At 33.8% G+C, this 22,232-nt stretch overlaps 6 protein-coding genes across 6 annotated transcripts; 3 read left to right on the forward strand and 3 right to left on the reverse strand. All coding sequences in view use genetic code 12, as the record gives it.

The window, feature by feature from the left end:
* Nucleotides 1-197: 197 nt before the first annotated feature.
* On the forward strand, nt 198-2,036 carry GAP5 (Gap5p; the record flags this gene model as incomplete). Its single annotated transcript, XM_002549524.1, has 1 exon — nt 198-2,036. One exon carries the CDS (start codon nt 198-200, stop codon nt 2,034-2,036), a length of 1,839 nt encoding a protein of 612 aa, XP_002549570.1.
* A 429-nt stretch (nt 2,037-2,465) lies between these two features.
* TSC2 (Tsc2p) lies at nt 2,466-6,770 on the forward strand (the record flags this gene model as incomplete). The annotated part of the gene is made up of 1 exon (XM_002549525.1): nt 2,466-6,770. The coding sequence occupies one exon, from the start codon at nt 2,466-2,468 to the stop codon at nt 6,768-6,770; it is 4,305 nt and encodes a 1,434-aa protein (XP_002549571.1).
* Nucleotides 6,771-8,136: 1,366 nt separating this feature from the next.
* On the forward strand, nt 8,137-9,144 carry CTRG_03869 (uncharacterized protein; the record flags this gene model as incomplete). Its single annotated transcript, XM_002549526.1, has 1 exon — nt 8,137-9,144. The coding sequence occupies one exon, from the start codon at nt 8,137-8,139 to the stop codon at nt 9,142-9,144; it is 1,008 nt and encodes a 335-aa protein (XP_002549572.1).
* A 1,927-nt stretch (nt 9,145-11,071) lies between these two features.
* Nucleotides 11,072-13,189, reverse strand: CTRG_03870 (uncharacterized protein; the record flags this gene model as incomplete). The annotated part of the gene is made up of 1 exon (XM_002549527.1): nt 11,072-13,189. One exon carries the CDS (start codon nt 13,187-13,189, stop codon nt 11,072-11,074), a length of 2,118 nt encoding a protein of 705 aa, XP_002549573.1.
* A 2,069-nt stretch (nt 13,190-15,258) lies between these two features.
* On the reverse strand, nt 15,259-17,118 carry CTRG_03871 (uncharacterized protein; the record flags this gene model as incomplete). The annotated part of the gene is made up of 1 exon (XM_002549528.1): nt 15,259-17,118. The coding sequence occupies one exon, from the start codon at nt 17,116-17,118 to the stop codon at nt 15,259-15,261; it is 1,860 nt and encodes a 619-aa protein (XP_002549574.1).
* Nucleotides 17,119-20,334: 3,216 nt separating this feature from the next.
* Nucleotides 20,335-21,423, reverse strand: CTRG_03872 (uncharacterized protein; the record flags this gene model as incomplete). The annotated part of the gene is made up of 1 exon (XM_002549529.1): nt 20,335-21,423. The coding sequence occupies one exon, from the start codon at nt 21,421-21,423 to the stop codon at nt 20,335-20,337; it is 1,089 nt and encodes a 362-aa protein (XP_002549575.1).
* Between the last annotated feature and the right edge of the window lie 809 nt (nt 21,424-22,232).

Raw genomic sequence — 22,232 nt, forward strand, 5'->3', positions numbered from 1 at the left:
AGTTCAATCGCCTTACAAATGCATTATATCAAATGCTTCTATAATTCGAGTAGATTCCCGATTACAAAATCTACAATTGATGTTGTATACATACTCATTTCTATCGTGATATAATTTTTTTTTTTTTTTTTGCTTTTCCTTATTACTTTTCTTTTTGTTTTTATTTCAAATTATCCGATACTTTCTTGTTTTAAATCATGTCAAAAAAAGCATTTGATGATGTTACTACAACCATTCCAATAACTGGTTCTTCAACATTAACTAATACTAAATCAGCAACCGCAACCGGATCCGTATCAAAACATCAAACCGAAACTGACTCATCAGTACCTGTTTATACTTCCGGTTCAAAATGGAGAAATTTTGTTGATTCTTTTAAACCAGCTACTGAAACAGAACAATTCACTTCTATTATTCGTGATGATTCAGAAGCAAATTGGGATGATCAAGATGATGAAAAATTAACAGAAATGCAAAAAATTAATCTTAATAGTTCAAAATCTAAACTACAAAGAAAACTTAAAAATAGACATTTACAAATGATTGCTATTGCTAGTTCAATTGGTAGTGGGTTATTAATTGGTACTGGTGGTGCATTAGCTACTGGTGGACCAGGTGGGGTTTTAATTGCTTGGATTTTAAGTGGTATTTCAATTTTATGTACTATTCAAGCAATGGCGGAATTATCTGTTACTTTCCCTGTTGTTGGTGGGTTTAATCAACATTTTAGTCGTTTTATTGATCCAAGTGTTTCATTTGCTGTGGCTTGGAATTATGTTTTACAATATTTGGTATTACTTCCTTTGGAATTAGTTGCTGCTTCAATGACTATACAATATTGGAATACCACTGTTAATCCGGATGTTTGGGTTATTATATTTTATGTTGCTGTTATATCAGTTAATATGTTTGGTGTTAGAATGTATGGAGAAGTTGAATTTGTTCTTAGTTCTTTGAAAGTTATTGCCGTTATTGGTTTTATTATTCTTTCCCTTGTTTTAGCTGCTGGTGGTGCTCCAAATGGAGTTCATCATGGTACCAAATTTTGGCATGATCCAGGTGCTTTTGCAAATGGATTTAAAGGTACAGCTAGTACTTTTATTACCGCTGCTTTTTCTTTTGCCGGTACTGAATTGACTGGGTTAACTGCTGCTGAAGCTGAAAATCCAAGAAAATCTCTTCCAAAAGCATGTAAACAAGTCTTTTGGAGAATTTTATTATTTTACATTGTTAGTATTATTTTAATTACATTTTTGGTTCCTTATGATAATCCAAGATTATTGGGTAGTTCTGATATTTCAGCAAGTCCTTTTGTTATTGCTATTCAAGAAGGTGGAATTAGTGGATTACCATCAGTTATGAATGCCGTTATTTTAATATCTGTTATTTCAGTTGGTTCATCTTCAGTTTATGCAACTTCACGTACTTTGGTTTCACTTGCTGAACAAAATTTGGCACCAAAAATTTTTGCATTTGTTGATCGTGGAGGTCGTCCAATGGTTGCTATTTTACTTACTAATGTATTTGGATTATTAAGTTTTATAGCGGCTAGTGGTAAACAAGAAGAAGTTTTCACTTGGTTATTATCTATTTCTGGGTTATCTAGTATTTTCACCTGGTTAGCAATTTGTGTTTCTCATCTCAGATTTAGAAGAGCAATGACTGTACAAGGAAGATCAATTAGCGAATTGGCCTTTGTATCTCAAACTGGTATAATCGGATCATGGTTTGGTGTAATTTTGAATATTTTAGTTTTAATTGCAGAATTTTGGTTATCTCTTTTCCCATTAGGTGATAAACCAAATGCTAAAGGATTTTTTGAATCTTATTTAGGTTTTGTTATTTTAATTGTCTGGTATATTGGTCATAAAATCTGGAGACGTAATTGGATTTTATTCCATAGAGCTAAAGATATTGATATTGATAGTGGTAGAAAAGAAAGTGATATTGAAGCATTGAAAAGAGAATTAGAAGAAGAAAGGTTTATTATGAGCACCAAACCTTGGTGGTATAGAACTTATAATACTTGGTGTTAGTCTAGATAGAAATACACGTTTATAGATATTTTGATTTCCTCTTTCATCGATATCTTCTCTCTCTCTCTCTCTCTCTACCAGTCCCCCACGGCTAAGCCGACAAGTGGAGGAAAAGTGCGACTCATCTGGTCGTGCCACAAAAAAAAATAAAAAATAATTCGACCCACGCAAAGGACAGTAGTTCTGACTTAGGTCGTTTATTACCGCCGCTTATGTAAGCCACCCAAGCGAGTCAACGAGCCGAAGGAAAAAAAAAATAACTTTAAAGAAAAAAAAAAAAATTAATTAAAGTTAAATTGGAGGAGAAGAAGAAGAAGAAGAAGAAGAATCAACCCAATTTTAAAACAAAACCTTGAAAATTAAAAAAGGTAGAGACTGAAATTATTGCTTGATTTTTGTTTATTTTTTTTTTATTTCATCCACGTTTTGATGTCTACTTATCATCCTAATTTTGGATCCTCTGGTAGTGGAGGTGGTGGACTAGGGAGTGTTTTCAAATCAATCACAAAGACCTTTAAAACTTCATCAACTAGAAATGTCCCAGTTACTATTAATCCAACTGTTGTTGGAGGAGGTCAGGAATTACAACATATCATTCAACAATTAGAAACTACTACATCCAACTCAACTAGACTTTCGGCATTAAATAAATTGACTGATTCTATATACAAATATCTGATTTCTTCAGTTCCTGAAATTTGGTATCTTGTTCATCATTATTGTGAATATAATAATTCTAAATATTCAAGAGATGTTAGAAGAGCAGCATTGAAATTATTAACTGCATGTATTAAAAAAGATGCAAGTTCAGGAATTGGATCTAGAATACGATATTTTAATGATATTAATACCTATTGTATGTTTCAAAATAATCGAACAGATCCGGATTATGATTTATTTTTAGAAGCTTTAATTGCATTAACTAATGATGGGAGAGATATTCATGATTTTATAATTTATGAAGATCGAAATAATTTAAATGTTTTCTTGGAAAATTCCTTAGGTGAATTGATTGAATCACTGAATAAATATCATTATGAATGGGATGAAAAAGTTGAAGATTTAAAATTAAAAGATAAAAATTTTTCAAATATTCTAAGGATAATTGAATTCACTACCAATTGTATCAAGTTTAATTATGCTACGTTTAATGAAACCACTCTTGTTTGGATAATAAGACATCTTATACGAACAGAATCTAATAACAAGCAGATTTTGTCAGCCATTATTGATTGCTTTAATTCCGTGTTGATTTATGGGCATGCTCCTGTAGATTGTATTCCTGATACGCTACGGTTCTTATCAATAATTTACGGATCAAGTATTGATACTGAGTTGAATGATTTGGTTTGGAGATGTGCAAACAACATGTATGCTGAAGATTCTGTTCAAATTGTGATTATGTCTTTATGTGACAACATCGCCAACCCAGAATTGAATCCATATAAAGTTCAATCAAGTGAAGGCAGAAAGATGTTATATGCATGTATTGGATCCATTAGATTGTTACGACAATTCCAAGCAAGAGCATCGTGTCAGAAGCATAATTTATTTGAATTGGCTCTAATTGATGTACTAAGAGCATACAAAGTTGCATTATCAAGTGGGATTTCCTTAATTAATAATGAGATTCTAGACTGTTTTGATAAACTATTTGCTAAAGAAGCTTATCCTGATAATTTTGACATTACATTTAATGGTTCTATGGATAAGGTTTTCCCATTCCATTTATGGTATTCAACTAATTCCATCTATGATTTGTTGAATTTATTGCAAGTCAATAATGATCAAGAGAAAGGTCGTCTTCAAAGTATTTGTTTATCATTGCAATCATTATACGAAAGTCAAGAGTTACCGACACCAAAGGATAAATTAATTGATTTTTTTACGAATTATATTGAATATTTACCCCTTGGAACAATCATATTTGTTTTACAATACTATGATGATGAAAAAATGTGTTCATTGTTGAATCCATTTTGGAAGGAAAACTCAATGAAACTTCTAAGTCATTTTTATTTCAACAAGGGAGTAGAAGTAACAGTAAGAGTTAGATGTCTACAGGTGATTCTCAATGCTTACAGTACTTCACTTGCGGTTTTCAATGATGAAGATATAAAGTACGAAATTGTGATTGAAATATTAAAGCGATCCCTTGATGAAACAAATGATGAAGTCTTGCATTACTTGGTGGATATATTATTTGGAGAAGTTTTATTGAAATGCCCTGGTCTGGTATTTAAACAATTGGTTTCTATAATAATCCCACTATTCCAAGAAGTTCCTGATAAACCATCTCAAATACTGGCTATGGATGCACCTACAATAGCAAGAAGTTTTATTAGTTCAACAAACACCACGACGGTTGCACATGAAGAACAAAATACCAAAATTCAAGAAAGTTTTGCTAAATTATTTTGTACAACATTTATCAAATCTCAACCAAAGAGAGCACAAGAGTGCTATGAGACATTGATTCAAATTGCCAACTTGTCAAAGAATAATAGTATGGTGCTTTTGATTATTGCTAAATGTTTTGTTCGAGTTAGAACAACGACAGAGAACTACATATACTATACAGAACCTAGTGATATGGGTGGTTTAGCTGCTGCTTTCAAGAGGGATACTACTAGTATCCATCAAGGACAATGGTCATACCCAGAAACTGTGGACTATTTACCGCAGAAGTATTTTAATAATCCAAACAGAAGATTGCTATTGAAAGTTACTCGCGATCAAGAGGAGGAGAACGAATGTGACAAATCGTATATTGACATACAAAATTGGCTTCAATTAGCATTATACATTATGGAAAATTTTATTGATTGGGAAGTTTATTCATATGTATGTGCACATTTTGTTGGACAATTATCAAATATGCAATTGTTTTATCATTGTGATGAAGAAATAAGTAGATTAAGATCGGTATTATGTGATCAATTAGCCTTAAAATTCCCACCATCTTTAAGATTCCCAAAGGACAATGAAATCACTAGAGCTGATTTACAAGTTGCATTTGTAAGAAGTTTTTCAGCATTTATTGGATATCATGAAAAATTTACTAAAAATGATCAAGATCATATTATCAATAGTTTATTAATTGGAGCTGGATCTTGGGAAAAAACTGCCATTCCGTGTATTAATATGCTTACAGTTTGTTGTTATGAAAGTCCTTTGTCAATTATGAAATTTTTAAATTCAATCTTGACTAAATTACAAACTAAAATTACTAGTGTTAATGCTGCTGCTCATACGTTGGAATTTTTAATTTCTTTAGCTGAAGTTCCAAAACTTACTGTAAATTTCACAATTGAAGATTTTAAACAAGGATTTGGTATTGCGTTCAAGTATATTCAGTATGCTAAAGATTTGGAGAAAAGAATAAATTCTACATCTCAACAACAACAACAACCACTGTTGATCCAAACTCATGGTGTGGATGCTGAAGTTGAACAAGCACCACTGACAAAGCAACAAGAAATCACACCAGTTTTAGCACAATATATCTTGTTATTATCTTATGATGTGGTAGCAAGTTGGTTTGTTACATTAAAGTTGAACGACAGAAAATTATTACTGGGATTTATTATCAAGAACTTGAAATTATGTAATGAAGACACGGAAAAACTTGATGACTTTACCATTGGACTTCTTGATTTGATTACCAGATTCACATCTACAGATTTGCCATTAGAAATGGGTTACAATGCCAGGAGAATAAGTACCAATAGTACAAGTATGGGTAAATGGATTGTTGATAATTCTGTGGTCTCAATAGAAACAGATTCTATCAAAGGAGATACTGAATTATTGATTAGGAAACCAACTGGCGTTTGTAAATTCAATATAACATTGGATCACCCAGGGATATTGAAGAATTCATCACCTATGGTTATGCCTACTTATTTTCTACTGCAGTTGATTGTTGATGGGAACAGTCAATGTGAACCACAACCAATTCCTGATGATACCGATACAAATCGTGCTATATCAGTTCTTGATCGTATTCCAAGTGTGCAATTTTATAAAGTTGGGATCATATATATTGGTAGACATCAAATCACTGAAAATGAAGTTTTTAATAATAAAATTGGATCACCGGATTATCAAAAATTCTTGCTGGAAATTGGAGATTTGCTTGTTTTGAAAGGTTGCAGAAATGTATATACCGGAGGGTTAGATACTGAGAATAATATGGATGGAGAGTTTACAAGATATTGGAGAGGTAAATTCACGCAAATGGTATTTCATGTGGTAACAATGATGAATAACAGTAATACCATACAGCAGAATGAGAATTTATCAGATATTGAAATTCAAAGATTAATTGATATGAAAAAGAGACATATTGGGAATAATTACGTTAATATTTTCTTTGATGAATCAGGAAATGAGTTTAATTTTAATTTAATTAAAAGTCAATTCAATTTCCTTAGTATTGTTATATCCCCACATACATTATCTAATGATTTTACAATATCAGATCTTCATAAGAAATCCAATTCAAATTCTAAATTTTTCAAAGTTAAAACTTACAGAAGAGGTGGGATTCCTCCATTATTTGGTACTTCACATTACAAACTTATAAGTGAGAATGAATTGGCTACATTTATAAGAACCACAGCAATATTAGCCAATATTTTTGCTAATACATGGCATGGTGGTAGATTAGTATGGGAGCAAAGAGTTAAACAATTAAAATTAATTGAATCTTATAGTAAGAAGAATACATAGATTTTTTTTTTTTTTTTTTAGAGTGGAGTTTTTCCGTTATCTCGAAAAAGGTGGCTTAGTTATCATGTAGGGTAAATTAAAAATCTTATTGTTAATGTTCAGTTTGCGTTGTGTCTGAGTCTGACAGACTTTAATTATTGGTAGCTTACGTGCATGAACTAATGTTGTTTCTTATTGACAAGTTCATAACCATTGAATTGAATTGATCCTCGAAGTGAAGGGGGAAATAAAACGGAGGGTGTTTAATTCATCTAAAGGAATGAATAATGATTACCATGTTTTACATATACATAGATTGGAGCTATTATCAAGAAGAAACACCCTTAACGGAATAATTATTCTAACCAATTACTAATACCAAAGGTACTTTCTCTTCATAAAATATATTATGGCATGAGTTTGAAAAGCCGTGTTTTTATTTTTTCTTAAATTGAGGTTTGTAGTTTATGTGATATTCCGATATCGATAAATAAATTATAATTTAATTACTCAAAAAATGACGAAACTGAATCATAAGCCACGTGATATATTTACACCACAGTTTACTTAATTTTTACATTATGTGAGGAAACAAAGAGAGGAGAAGTAGTGTATAGCCACTGCATGGTTGTAACTACAACTGTATTGACTTGTGATACTTGGTGTTTGATTATGATAATTGTCAAAACTAATCATCGATAAATCCGTTATCCGATGGTAATTCCCGACCCGTGAAATTTTTTATCTCCGATAAGAGAAAAATGGAAATTGCCACACTAAGTACAAACAAGAAATATATTGTATTTGTCATCTCTTAATAAAATAATATGTTCAACGGTTATAGGATCATGTACACGACCAACAAAGGAGAGAGAGAGAGAGAGAGAGAGAGAGAGAGAAAAAGAAATTTCATGGACTTTCAGGTCCACAACCAAGCAACAAGCAACAAGCAACAAGCAGGATGCAAGCAAGAAGCAATGATAATGCATCGTAATACTCCAAATTGCAAATATTGCTCGTTATTCATTTGAGGGAGGAATGGCAAATATGTATTTATATATATATTTATCATTAGTTGATCCTTTTATTCATATTTAAATTGAATATCTAGTGAACAAACCTTTGATAAGTTGTACATTCTAAGACATCCTTGATCGACCCGCGCGTGTGAATCGTTGTTTCAAATTTTGACGGACGCAAAATCTTTTTTATACGGCCTCTGCCCCCCCCCCCCCCGAACGGAACAGAGAGAGATATAAAAACTTGGAACGAGGCACTTTCAAAGAAAAAGAAAAAAATAAAATAAAAGCTATTCCCCCTAATTTTTTATTTTTTTTTTTTTTTTATTTTTCAATTTTTATTCTTATAGAAGAAAGCTCAATAATCTATGGTTTCGAGACAAATATCACCATTAGCTGTTCAAAATGCTATGGATTCAGTTCAAAATACATTAAGATTTGAAAATGATGCTGTTTCAAATTTATCATCACAATATCAAAATGATGAATATTCAATGAATAATTTAATTCAAAGTATTTCAATATTATATAATTCTGTGGTTTCAAATAATGGGAAGATTGTTATCACAGGAGTTGGGAAATCTTATAAATTGGGATTAAAATTAGTAGCTACTTTAAACTCATTATCTATTCATGCTTCTGGCTTACATCCTACTGACGCATTACATGGAGATCTAGGGTTGATTAATCAAGATAAAGATTGTTTAATAATGGTTACCTCAAGTGGTAATACTCCTGAATTAATGGAATTATTACCTCATTTTTCAACTACTTTACCAATCATTTTGTTAACTTGTTCAAGAAAATCAAAACTATCCGAACATAATCAAATTTCAAGTTTAATATTGGCTGAATTATTACCTTGTCATAAAGAAGAATTAATTCATGGTATACCCGCCCCAACTGTTTCTTTCACTTTAAGTTTAGTACTTGCTGATGCTGTCATATTAGCTCTACTGGAATTGATAGAAGCTGATGTTACTAAAAGGAAAAAACTATTTGGTTGTAAACATCCCGGCGGTTCAATTGGTGCCAATCTAAATAATCTTTCAAATATCACCACAACAACAACAGCAACAGTGTCTACAAATTCTTCAATGTTGAGTCTTAATTCAGCCATGTCAAGTTCATCATCATATAATTCATCGGAAGCAAGAGAAGAAGAATCAATTAAGGATATAACATATAAAGATTTACTACAACTTGAAGAATTGGAATTATTAAAATGGATAGTTAAATTTGATACTATAAAATTAATTGAACATGATGGGAAAATTTGTTTTCTTAATTGTGATTTTATTCAAAATTTATATAAACGTTATGATGGTTCAAATTGGGATAAATTTAAATGGGAATTAATACGGAAATTTACATAAATATTGCTTCAACAAAATGTAACATATAGATTTTAACTTTTAGTTTATTAACCAGGTGTTTTTATGTTTGATTTTTAAGTTTATATCAATATATATTATGTGTATGACCGACACAGTTTCAAGACGCGTCGTGTTTGATAATGTAATTTGGTCACTTATGGTGATCATAACCCTATATGAATGACAACTTGATAGTAATTATCAGGAAACGAATGGAACATAAAGTCTACTTAGTTAGTTGTTATCTCAAGACAAGTGATCGAAACTAGCGCAAGGTGAATTCTAAATGTAAATATACTACCTTAACATGATTCTTGTCTTCATTCGTGCTAATATTCCACACCATCTCTTCCACGAATATTTATCATGAATATCAGTTTTTTGATCTGTATATACTTGTTCACTAACAACAGAGTGATTTGGTTATCTCATATATATATTCAACCAGTAGTTAAGTAAATACCAAACCAGAGAATTCTAAAAAAAAGTTCAATATTTATTACATTTGAAATCTACAGTTATATTAAATAACAATAAAGATAATCTTTCATATATTAAAATTGATCAAGTATGATTTAGATGCTAGAAATTTGATGTAACGTTAGTAGACATCCATAATAAAAAAATTACAATATAACATTATTTCCCTCCGGGTTACAACTCAAGAACAAAAGAAAATGGAATAATCTTATCATCTTTTGAAGAAGAAAAAGAGAAATATAAATGTAGGCCAAAAAAAATTTCCATACATACCTTCTCGTTCCTTTTTATAGTTGGCGATTTGGTTTCTCACTCAAGGTCGTGTAAAATTGCACAACCCCCTGTTGACCACCCCCTTATTTACAGTTCATCGAATCAGACATGGACATCGAACATCAACAATTATATCTTATTGATGGATAAGTCACAACAAAACAAGGTCAACTGCTCAGCTACAAGTATCTACAAAATGAAAATGCTAATAAATATTAACTATAATAATTTAAAAACTCTTATATATTAAATATGTATACAAAAAGCAATCACAACGTTGAATCCATGTTGACAATACATTATCAACAAGAATACCAGAACGCCATGAGCTGTGCTAGATCGATTAAGATAAGGTTAGTAGCTTCCAAAAAAATCAACACACACAATTTCTAAGTGAGACAACAGGCAGGAGATAAAAGATACAACTCAAATCTAATTAACACTAATTGAGTCACTACTTCCACTTCTTCTGTTCTTATGAGTTGAATTTATTTTTTTTTTTTTTTTTTTTTTTTTTGTCTTTCTCCTTCTCCTCTCTCTCTTTCTCAGTCCACAATTGAATGTGACGTTTTACACGACCTTGTTACACTTAAATTGACTAACTAGATAATCGCAAACATGCCAACCTGTCTAACAGAAGTTTCGTTCAATTCATTTGAATTGATATTTCTTATTATAAATATAACAAATATTGATATAGTTGATTGCAATTAAAATAATAATCCGGTCTAACTCGTATTACTTATAGTTGTTGCAAATATACGTCTATAGCCTCAGATTCAACTTTACCAGAGTATATCATTCTTTCCATCCGAAGACAAGTCAAACCAGAGTTTGAATGACAGATCGGATACCTTATGTTAATTTATAAGAATATTCTACAATAGAACTACTTTAAATCGTCGTTTTAAATGAAATTATAACGTTTATAAAATGTTAAGACAACTAAGATAAAATATATACTCACAGATACTATAATCAAATATAATACTGGAAACCGAAACTAATGAAAATGTTAACCGAAAACTAGAAATAAAAAATGATAATGCAAATAATAATAAGGTGCTCAAAAGAATATATGCAACAAAAAAGAATATAATAAACCTGAAGGAAAATCAAAATCAAAAAAAAAGATATAATATGGCAACCAATGTAAGTCCTAGAACACTAGACTCTAAACGATGACAGACAATAATGTGAAAATAATAACCATAAATGAAGAAATTTGAGTAAATGAGGCAGTACCTTCATAAGTTGGAACTGTTAATGGGTTGGACTCAGATGCAGATGCTTGTGGAATGGATACAGAAGAAACTAGTGGAATGGATACAGAGACTTGTGGAATACCAGAACCATTACTAGTACTTGTAACCATGGTGGATGGAATAGGTGGGTTAGCGACATTAGTAGTTTCAGTGCTGACACTGGTTGAAATTGGAGCATCATCACCGACAGTCTTGGAAACAAAGTCACTTGCTGGGATGGAATTGTAAGGTTGTTGACCACCATGACCAGTAGAAACACTAGAAGTGGATGTAGAAGCAGCAACACCATCTGATTTGGAGGAACCAGAGCCAGACCCAGAAACAGAGTCAGAGTCAGAGCTTGAGACAGAACCAGAGACTGATTCAGAACCAGAGACAGCACCAGATGGTTGGGAAACAGTTGCAGGTGGAACACCATTCGTTTGAGTAACATTCTCAGAAGTGGTATCACTTGCAGACTCATCACCAGAATGAGAACCGCCAGTAGGTTGTTGACCAGAAGCAGATCCAGAACCATTGCCACCAGTAGATGCGGTAGAGACAGAAGGAATGATGTTACCTTGCTCTGGGACACTTGATGATTGAGATGGAACATTGTTGCCTTCAGAAGTCGGGAATGGAACAACAGTAGTCTCTGTGGTTTGGGAAGTAACAGTTGTGACAACACCATTTGGCTGAGAATTAGGACTATCGATACTTTCTTGCTCTGGAACACCTTGAGATTGAACTGGAGTATAACCAACTTCAGTTGATGACACTTCTGGAGAAACAGTAGAGTCGGTTGAAACTTCATTACCATCTTCACTTGATTCTTGTGGAACAGCTTGAGACTTAGTTGAGATTTCACTACCCCCTTCAGATGCAACTGGCACTTCGTTCCCAGAACTAGTTGGGAAAGGAACAACAGTAGTCTCAGTAGTTTGAGAAGTAATAGTTGTGACAAAACCAGCTGATAAAGAAGAAGAACCATCAATACTTTCTTGCTCTGGAACCCCATGAGATTCAGTTGGAATGTCACCAACTTCAGAACTTGAGTGTGGAACAAAAGTAGTTTCAGTGGATTGGGAGGTGCCACTACTGGAGAAACCTTCGACTTCAGATTTAATTTCATCACTGGTAGAAGATGCTTGTTGTTGTGAACTACCTTGAGATTCAGTTGATTGAATCGAACTGGATTGGGATTCAGCGACTTGAGAAGTAACACTTCTGGAGAAACTTTCTGCTTGACTTGTAGATTTGACATTGGAAGTAGATGATTGATATTGAGAACTACCTTGAGATCTGGATGAAATATTGCCATCTTGAGAAGATTGAATTGAACTGGATTGTGATTCAAACGAAGTATTGTCATTAGAAGTAGATGATTGCTCTTGTGAAACACATTGGGATTGAGATGGAACATTGGAACCCTCAGAAGTTAGGAAAGTAACAACAGTAGTCTCAGTAGTTTGAGAAATAACAGTTGTGACAACAGCATCTGATAAAGAAGAAGCACCTTCGATACTATCTTGATCTGGAACAGCGTGAGATTCAGAGGCAACTTCGCCACCATGAATTACCGGAATTGGAACAATAGTAGTTCTAGTGGATTCGGAGGTGACAGTAATGGTGACACCTTCTGTATGAGAAGTAGTATCATAACCGCTGGAAGATGATTGTTCTTCTGGAGAACCTTGAGATTCGATTGAAAATTTGTTCACTTGAGATGACAAAGATGGAACAATTGTGGATTCGGTGGTTTCGGAAATGAATGTAACAGTGGATTCTTTGGATACTGATGAATAATAAACAGAATTAATAGACAGTGAAGCTATTGATGATTCGGTTTCAATACTGACAAGCGACTGAGAACTAGCTTGTATGTCACTACTAGTTTTGGCATTAGAAGCAACGTTTTGTTCACTAACCTCCGATGAAACATATGAACTAACATATTGATCAACTTTTGATTCTTCCACAATTGACGATGTATCTAATGTAGAAACCAGTGCACTTGAAGACAGAATATCCATAACTGGTGAGTCCATACTAGTCAAACTTGGAACAGGTATACTCTGAGCAGAATATTCAACATCAGCACTAGAATAAACAGAAGACGAGGATACCACAGTAGTATTATAATAGTGTGGACCACTGCTACTTGGTAAAACAGGAACAACGGAAGAAAATGGTTGAATAACTAAAACAGTGTCAGTCTCACCAGCTGGGTTGGTGTATGTGATGGTAGTAGCCTCTGAGACAGAACCGAATTCAGTGGTAGTCACAGTTGGGTTAACTGGTTCGATAACCAAAACAGTGTCAGTTTCATCTGGTTTATTAATATAGGTTATGGTGGTAGCCAACGAGACAGAACCAAGTTCAGTGGTAGTTACAGTTGGGTTTGCTGGGGCAATAATCAAAACAGTATCTCGAGCACCACGTTCTTTACAGAATGTGAAAGTAACACACTCAGTAACAGAACCAAATTCCGTAGTGGTTACAGTTGGATTTGCGGGAGCAACAATTAAAATAGAATCAGTATCACCCGGTTGATTCGTGTAAGTGATCGTGGTAGCCTCTAATACAGAACCAAATTCTGTAGTGGTGACAGTAGGATTAGATGGATCGTAAACAATAACAGTATCCGTTTCACCTGGCTGGTTGGTGTACGTAATCGTAGTTTGAACAGAAACAGATCCGAATTCAGTAGTAGTCACAGTTGGGTTAACTGGTTCGATAACCAAAACAGTGTCGGTTTCGCCTGGCTGGTTGGTGTATGTCACAGTGGTAGCCAAGGAGACAGATCCGAATTCAGTGGTGGTAACAGTTGGATTGGATGGATCGTAAACAATAACAGTGTCGGTTTCGCCTGGCTGGTTGGTGTATGTGATGGTAGTAGCCTCTGAGACAGATCCGAATTCAGTGGTGGTAACAGTAGGATTGGATGGATCGTAAACAATAACAGTATCCGTTTCACCTGGCTGGTTGGTGTACGTAATCGTAGTTGGTGCAGAAACAGATCCGAATTCAGTGGTGGTAACAGTAGGATTAGATGGATCGTAAACAATAACAGTGTCGGTTTCGCCTGGCTGGTTGGTGTACGTGATCGTAGTTTGAACAGAAACAGATCCGAATTCAGTGGTAGTCACAGTTGGGTTAACTGGTTCGATAACCAAAACAGTGTCAGTTTCATCTGGCTTATTAATGTGGGTTATGGTGGTAGCCAACGAGACAGAACCAAGTTCAGTGGTAGTTACAGTTGGGTTTGCTGGGGCAATAATCAAAACAGTATCTCGAGCACCACGTTCTTTACAGAATGTGAAAGTAACACACTCAGTAACAGAACCAAATTCCGTAGTGGTTACAGTTGGATTTGCGGGAGCAACAATTAAAATAGAATCAGTTTCACCCGGTTGATTCGTGTAAGTGATCGTGGTAGCCTCTAATACAGAACCAAATTCTGTAGTGGTGACAGTAGGATTAGATGGATCGTAAACAATAACAGTATCCGTTTCACCTGGCTGGTTGGTGTACGTAATCGTAGTTGGTGCAGAAACAGATCCGAATTTAGTGGTGGTAACAGTAGGATTGGATGGATCGTAAACAATAACAGTGTCGGTTTCGCCTGGCTGGTTGGTGTACGTAATCGTAGTTGGTGCAGAAACAGATCCGAATTCAGTGGTGGTAACAGTTGGATTAGATGGATCGTAAACAATAACAGTGTCGGTTTCGCCTGGCTGGTTGGTGTACGTAATCGTAGTTGGTGCAGAAACAGATCCGAATTCAGTGGTGGTAACAGTAGGATTGGATGGATCGTAAACAATAACAGTGTCGGTTTCGCCTGGCTGGTTGGTGTACGTGATCGTAGTTTGAACAGAAACAGATCCGAATTCAGTGGTAGTCACAGTTGGGTTAACTGGTTCGATAACCAAAACAGTGTCAGTTTCATCTGGCTTATTAATGTGGGTTATGGTGGTAGCCAACGAGACAGAACCAAGTTCAGTGGTAGTTACAGTTGGGTTTGCTGGGGCAATAATCAAAACAGTATCTCGAGCACCACGTTCTTTACAGAATGTGAAAGTAACACACTCAGTAACAGAACCAAATTCCGTAGTGGTTACAGTTGGATTTGCGGGAGCACAATTAAAATAGAATCAGTTTCACCCGGTTGATTCGTGTAAGTGATCGTGGTAGCCTCTAATACAGAACCAAATTCTGTAGTGGTGACAGTAGGATTAGATGGATCGTAAACAATAACAGTATCCGTTTCGCCTGGCTGGTTGGTGTACGTAATCGTAGTTGGTGCAGAAACAGATCCGAATTCTGTAGTGGTGACAGTAGGATTAGATGGATCGTAAACAATAACAGTGTCGGTTTCGCCTGGCTGGTTGGTGTACGTAATCGTAGTTGGTGCAGAAACAGATCCGAATTTAGTGGTGGTAACAGTTGGATTGGATGGATCGTAAACAATAACAGTGTCGGTTTCACCTGGCTGGTTGGTGTACGTAATCGTAGTTGGTGCAGAAACAGATCCGAATTCAGTGGTGGTAACAGTTGGGTTAACTGGTTCAATGATGTGAACAGTATCAGTACCACCGTGAGTAGCCGTTTCAGTGTAGGTAGTAGCAGCTGATACATCTTCGTATTCAGTGGTGGTGACTGTATGATTTGGCACTGGAGTTTCAACAAAAACAGTGTCAATTGAATCAGTGGAAGCAGTGATGGTGTGTGAAGTGGTTCCCACTCCAGTCCAAGATGTATAAACAGTAGTTGTGGAATGATATGGTTCATCAACAATAACAGTAGCAGTTCCACCAACAGTGCCTGAGATTGTACTATAAGAAGTTGTGATACCAAGGTATGAAGTAGTGATTGTTGTTGTTGGAATTGGTTCAATAACTTCAATTGTTTTAGTATGGTCTTGACTTGGATCGAATGGCAAAGTGGTAACAGCAGTAGTAGTTTGTGTTCCTGTTCTGGTGGTTATAACCAAAACAACACCGCTACAGCCAGTATTACTGTTCGTATAAGGACTGAAAATTCTTCTGTCAGTTTCAGCAACCGTATCACCATTTTTACAAGTATACTCGTAATGATAATCAACAGTTAATTTTGCATTGCCAGTTGTTGTAAGGAATGAGTCCATGAATGGTCTATAACCAGCTGCAATATCAGTGAATGAAACAATAAACTCAGTTGCTGAACAGCTTTTAGTGTAAGAAAATGATTCAGAATTCATTGGTTGATTCCAATCATTGAGTTCATTAGTAATACCAATATGAACTGAAGAGCAATCCATAACAGCAGTATTATCTTTAATAATTATACTCATATATCCACTACCATAGCCACTTGGACAATCTTTTGCAATAGAGATTTGTTGCAATTTTCCAATCGACGGAACAGATCTAACTGAAATAATTTCATCTGATACTGAAGCAGTGGTTTTGTCAAAAACGGCATTGATCGAGAGTTCGTTATCACCATCTTTGAAAGTAACAGTATTGGTACCAGCAGTAAAACAAGTGGCATCTTCTAAATCAACGGACGAACCAGAACCACCAACATTAAATGAGAATGGAATACTAACAGCACCTAAAGCTTGAGTAGTAGAAGTTAAAGCACTACTAACAACACAAGACATACTAGAAAATGTAGTAAATTCTTCCCCGTTATTCAAATTACAAGTAGCATAACTTACTCCATCAACAGTTAAGTCCACTGATGTTTCTGAACTAGTAAACTTGAAAACACAAGGCATAATCAAGGTGAATGAGTCACCAGGAGAGGCAACAGAACCATCTAAAGACCAACCTAAAGTTGCAATCCATGTTGGATATCCCGGGCATTGAGCACCATAATTAGCTGCATCATTATAAGTTAAGGAATTAAAACTTGTAAATACTCCAGTGATTTCTTTGGGTGTTACTATTGTGATGAGGGACGACAATAACAAAATAAATGTAATTAGGTTCATATATGTGAATGTGTGCTAGATTTTTGAATTGTTCAAATGGCAAATTCGTCCTAAACCGGGGAAATTAGATACCCTATTTATATAATGTTCTTCAACACGATGAAATTATTTTCAATAAACCAAATTAACTAGCAGGAGCTTAAATTTGCTCTGCTTTCATATTGCAATGCAAAAGTGGAAAGATGTGAAATATTAGAAAGGGTAACATTGGTAAATACTAAAAGACAAACTTTAGGAAAAGATTCCAAATAGATAATGCATAACACGTAATGATATTTTGTGAACGAATTATCAAACTGATATTAAGTAAAGAAGTTGGTTTGTTGATATCGGCCTTAATTAAAACTTTAAGAGAAAAAAAAAATAAAAAAAAAACGAAACACAAATAAAATTGCGAGAAAAAGTACGATCAGTGAATTCATTGCTCGCTACCAATAAGGATTATTTTCTTTGGTTACTATGCGATGTACACCGTATGGAATGGCTCTAGATACTACACTCAATAAAGTATTCATTCAGAATAGCGGAATTATCAGTACTTGAAACTGAATTTGAATGTTGAAAGTATTCTAATAATTAGTGGAAGAATATGAATTTTTTTTTTTATAAGTTCCCAAAAATTGTGTTTTAGACACTTGTGTGAAACTGTTTAGTTTAAGACAGGGTTAGCAACTAATCGGACTATCTGCCTTTGCTCATGTTTGTAATACCCAACTTTAACCAAAACCTACACAGTTTTAGTAATGTTTACCAATTTATGAAGGAGTCCTAAACATCCAATATGGGATCAGGGTTTGAGCAAGATTAGGTATGATTGCTAAACACTAACCTGAGTCACCAAGATGTAGATCAACAGAACATCTGGTAGGGCATTTCTCCAGGATATTGTTATTTTGTTTGTTTAATTATATTCCACTATTGTATTCAACGTATCATCTTGATGGTCATTGTCATCTACTGTCATTGAAAGTTCACGAGACACAGCAATCTGTTGACGCCGAACTGGGTATTTTCTCTTAACCATGCATGAAAAAAATCTGATATATGGTCATTGCAAATCAATTTCCCTTGATTTTTAGAGCGATATTTAATTTATTAAAACTATTCTAGTTTAGTATCCACTATTATTATATAATAAGCCTCTTCTGCCTCCCGTTCGTCTCTAGTATCAAGTAATAAATCAAATAAAAAAAGTGCTCATAGTATTTCCTTACTAATTCTCCATGGTAATAAATATTGATTAGTACGGGTGGTGGTAGGTGTGCTCGATTATTCGAATGGTTTTCGCAATCAAATCTAATTCCTATCTTACTAATTATACTGTAAATTGCTTATTTTCCGAACAATCGTTCCCACCAAGTAGTATGAGTAAAATATTCAAGGGAAAGAAAAATTTAATCGAGCATTATGGCGGCATCTATCATCCACCCATTTAACTTACTCTGATTCTTCGTTTGTTTAAATTTGAAACCATACAGATTTTGTGAATAAACTATTTTCACGTTAGTCACTGGTCTAAAGTAATTCGAACCGCGGGTGCTCAACTTAGCTTTTGCTTTTTCTTACTACCCCTAAATCCCCTACTTGCTAATAATAGAAATAAATGACTAATACAAAACCAAAAAGGAGAGCCCTGAGATCTCCATACGTTATACACAATAATGAATATATATATATATATATATAGTGGAACGAAAGACCTGAGATGTGCGGACTGTGATGCATCCTCCCCATCACGTCAGTTACGACTAGTACAGATACATTCCGATCTCAGAGATACGATGAGCATTCGGTTATATTTCATCTCTTACCATGAGATCTTTCTTGGTTTTTATTTTTGCTATCAGAACATCATACTACATGAAGCTAAAATGTGGAATTAACTGTTCCGTTTTGGATTCCAGAGGCGGACAGTTTGGATATCAACAAATCCTGTTGTTTCTAATTCATTGAACAAAAGTGAAAAAGAAATTCTACTCTATATGTGTCTAATTTAATGTACGAACCATTTGAAAATTAATTGAATGGCATTTTCTTTTTCTTTCAATTTTCAAGGGCGTATAAATGTTACAAGAACTAGTTCATATCGAAATGTAGTTCAAACTAATGTGGAACCCAAATTTTAAAACACTAGAAAGTTTGCATAATATGCTCAAATATGTAGTTCATGTATTACTCCCTTGCAAACTATAATAAATTAGGCGAGACCTTATACCCGCCGGTTAACTTTCAACGGTGTATCGTGACGCCCTGAATAATAAGTCGGCAGAACAAGAAACTTCAAATTTAATCCACCACATCAAGGATCCATTCATTAATTATGGCGGGCTAGTTAGGGTATTTTTTTGAATGTGTGTTTATTTCCTTCTTGATTGAATATAAGGTGCAACATTCAAACTCTCCTGTATTTGTTAGAGGTCTTGTCGATCGATATTGTGAATCCTTCACAATCCACTGCTTGTATCGGTTGAAAATACGAAGTTTATTGTACTTTTTATTCCCGATCTTAAAAACAAATTCTGTGTTGATGGCTATTGTTAATATGCGAAATACAGCATCAACTATTTTTGTGTCCGATGCACTTTTTATTTTTTATTTTTTTTTTTTGATCCTAACCGTAGGCGTAAACAATCCTCTTTTCGTTATAAAATCACCACAATAGTAATGCTTTTGAACATCACCCATCAATATCAAACATTAAATCTATTACTCACCCCGTTAACCGATTATCGAGGATGTTATGCATTGTTATAGTTCATGCACTTTACTGATTAAAAACAAAAAAGAAATTTTCTACAGGTTGGGCGTGGCGTGCCCTTGTGTCCTCAAGGTAAACTCGTATTAGCAATTTTTATCGCATTATGCTAGTCTTTATTTTCATCTCAATGTAAATGTAAAACTTCTATATTTTGGTGGTAGAGTATCTGTATTATGCTGATTAACTGAGTGGACAATTATGTTCACCTTGAAATCACTTCATTTTTTTTGTAGTTGTTTTTGATACTTTTTTGAAGATTCTTTAATTTGTTTTGGTTTTCGTAAATATTTCAAAGTAAAATTTCCCCTATGCTTCAATAGTATTACAATGTTCATTAATACAATCGATATTTCACTTTTACAAATTTTTTTTTAAAGATACGATACACACGAATGTCAATTCATGTGACGATGTACTATCGATACAAAGAACAAATTACGAACCTCCTATGTAGATCTTTAATTAACTCTATCTACACAATCACCACCTTCCAAAACTTTAGTAATATTTTCTAATGCTTTAATAGCAGTATAATCGAAATTTTCAACAGTTGAAGCACCAATATGAGGTGTCAATATAACATCTTCCCTGTTTATCAATTCCGGATTTATGCTTGGTTCATTTTCATAAACATCCAATCCTGCAAACAATACTTTCCCAGATTTCAACCCTTTAATTAATGCCTCTTCATCAATCACTGTACCTCTCCCAATATTGATTATTCTAAATGGATTGGATATCGAGTTTATCACATTGGAATTTATCAAATGATGGGTTTCTGGAGTTGCTGGACATGCAATAACAATCAAATCTAAATTCTTCACATCAGTTACCTTTTCATGGTAAGTTACAGGATAACCTAATGATAATTCTTGATGAGGTAATAACTTACTTCTTTTAACATAGTTTATTTTCATACCAATATCATGAAGTTTCTTACCTATAGTTTGACCAATTTTACCAAATCCTATAATTGCAACATTATGACCTCTAGGAGATAAATTAGGTCTTTTATTTAAATAATGTCCAAATTCATATCCATTACCTTCAGATCTAACAACTTTACCTTCATCATGATCAAATTCATTTTTGGATAATTGATATCTAATATCAAGTGTATTAGGAATATTTTGAACTGTTTTATTATACATTTGAAATTGTCTGAAACTTGAAATTGCTAAATATAATGCCAAATCAGCCACAGGTTCAGCAGCTCCATCACTAGGAACATTAGTCATTATAATATCATGTTGTTTCATTATTTCAGCATCTTCATGATCATATCCAACTGAACAAAATGCAATTATTTTTAATGATTTAGGTGCATGTTCAATTATTGATCTGAATCCTCCAATTTCAAGAAACCATAACCATAACCAAGCTCCATAAATAGCGACAATGTCATTATATTTAGTTTGTAAATCTTTAACAAGTTGTTCTTTAGTTGTTAATTCAGTGAATATACATTCATATTTAGTTTGAAAATGTTTAAATTGACGAAGGGATTGATTTAATTCTCCAATGAATAATACTTTTGGTTTGCCCATATTTTTCTGTTGTCTGGTGTGGTATGAAAAATTACTCGTGTTGCCATTATCGGAAGAATTGGGTTGTTTTAAATATTACGATTGCTTTTTGTCGCAATTTTTGCATGAAATCGACGTAGCGGATACCGTACGCCGCTTTTAAATTAGGAACGAGTAATCTATTTGGATCTTTCGTTTGATAGGTCCTAAACAAAGAATGGAAGCAAGGCTTAAACATTACTAAAGTATCTATTGTTCATATTTTTGTCCTCTATCACACTTTTTTTAATGATCGATATTTAACCTGGGGGGGGGGGTTGCAAAACTCGACGAATGTTTTGAAATCAATAAAAAGTCGTGCAACACATCTTATAAAACACGTAGGGCAAAAAAAAAAAAAAACAATTAGGAAAAAAAAAAAAAAAAAAAAACTCACATTCATTACAACAAATCATCATCAATCTAACAAATTAGTCAACCATTATCCAATCATATAAAACCATGGAACAAATTCAAGAACTAGTAGAATTCCCAGTAACAATTCCAAATCAAAGAAAAGTTCATCAAATAATTCAAATAGCATCTATAGTTAATATTATTTCATCATTAAGCATAGGTATTATTACTGATTCCCTTAAATATTTAAGTTATTCATTTGCTATACAATTTGTAATTTTAATTTTATTAGTAGCTCCTAATTGGCTATTCAAATCTGAGCCATCTTTAGAATGGATAAATATTAAGATGTGAGATAATGTGTGAACTTATACAGGTGATTAAGTTTAAACGAATTGAAATACACGAATTTATCTAAATGATATGTTGCAATA

This window comes from Candida tropicalis (genome assembly GCF_000006335.3).
Source record: "Candida tropicalis MYA-3404 genomic scaffold supercont3.5, whole genome shotgun sequence".
Lineage (NCBI taxonomy): Eukaryota > Fungi > Ascomycota > Pichiomycetes > Serinales > Debaryomycetaceae > Candida > Candida tropicalis.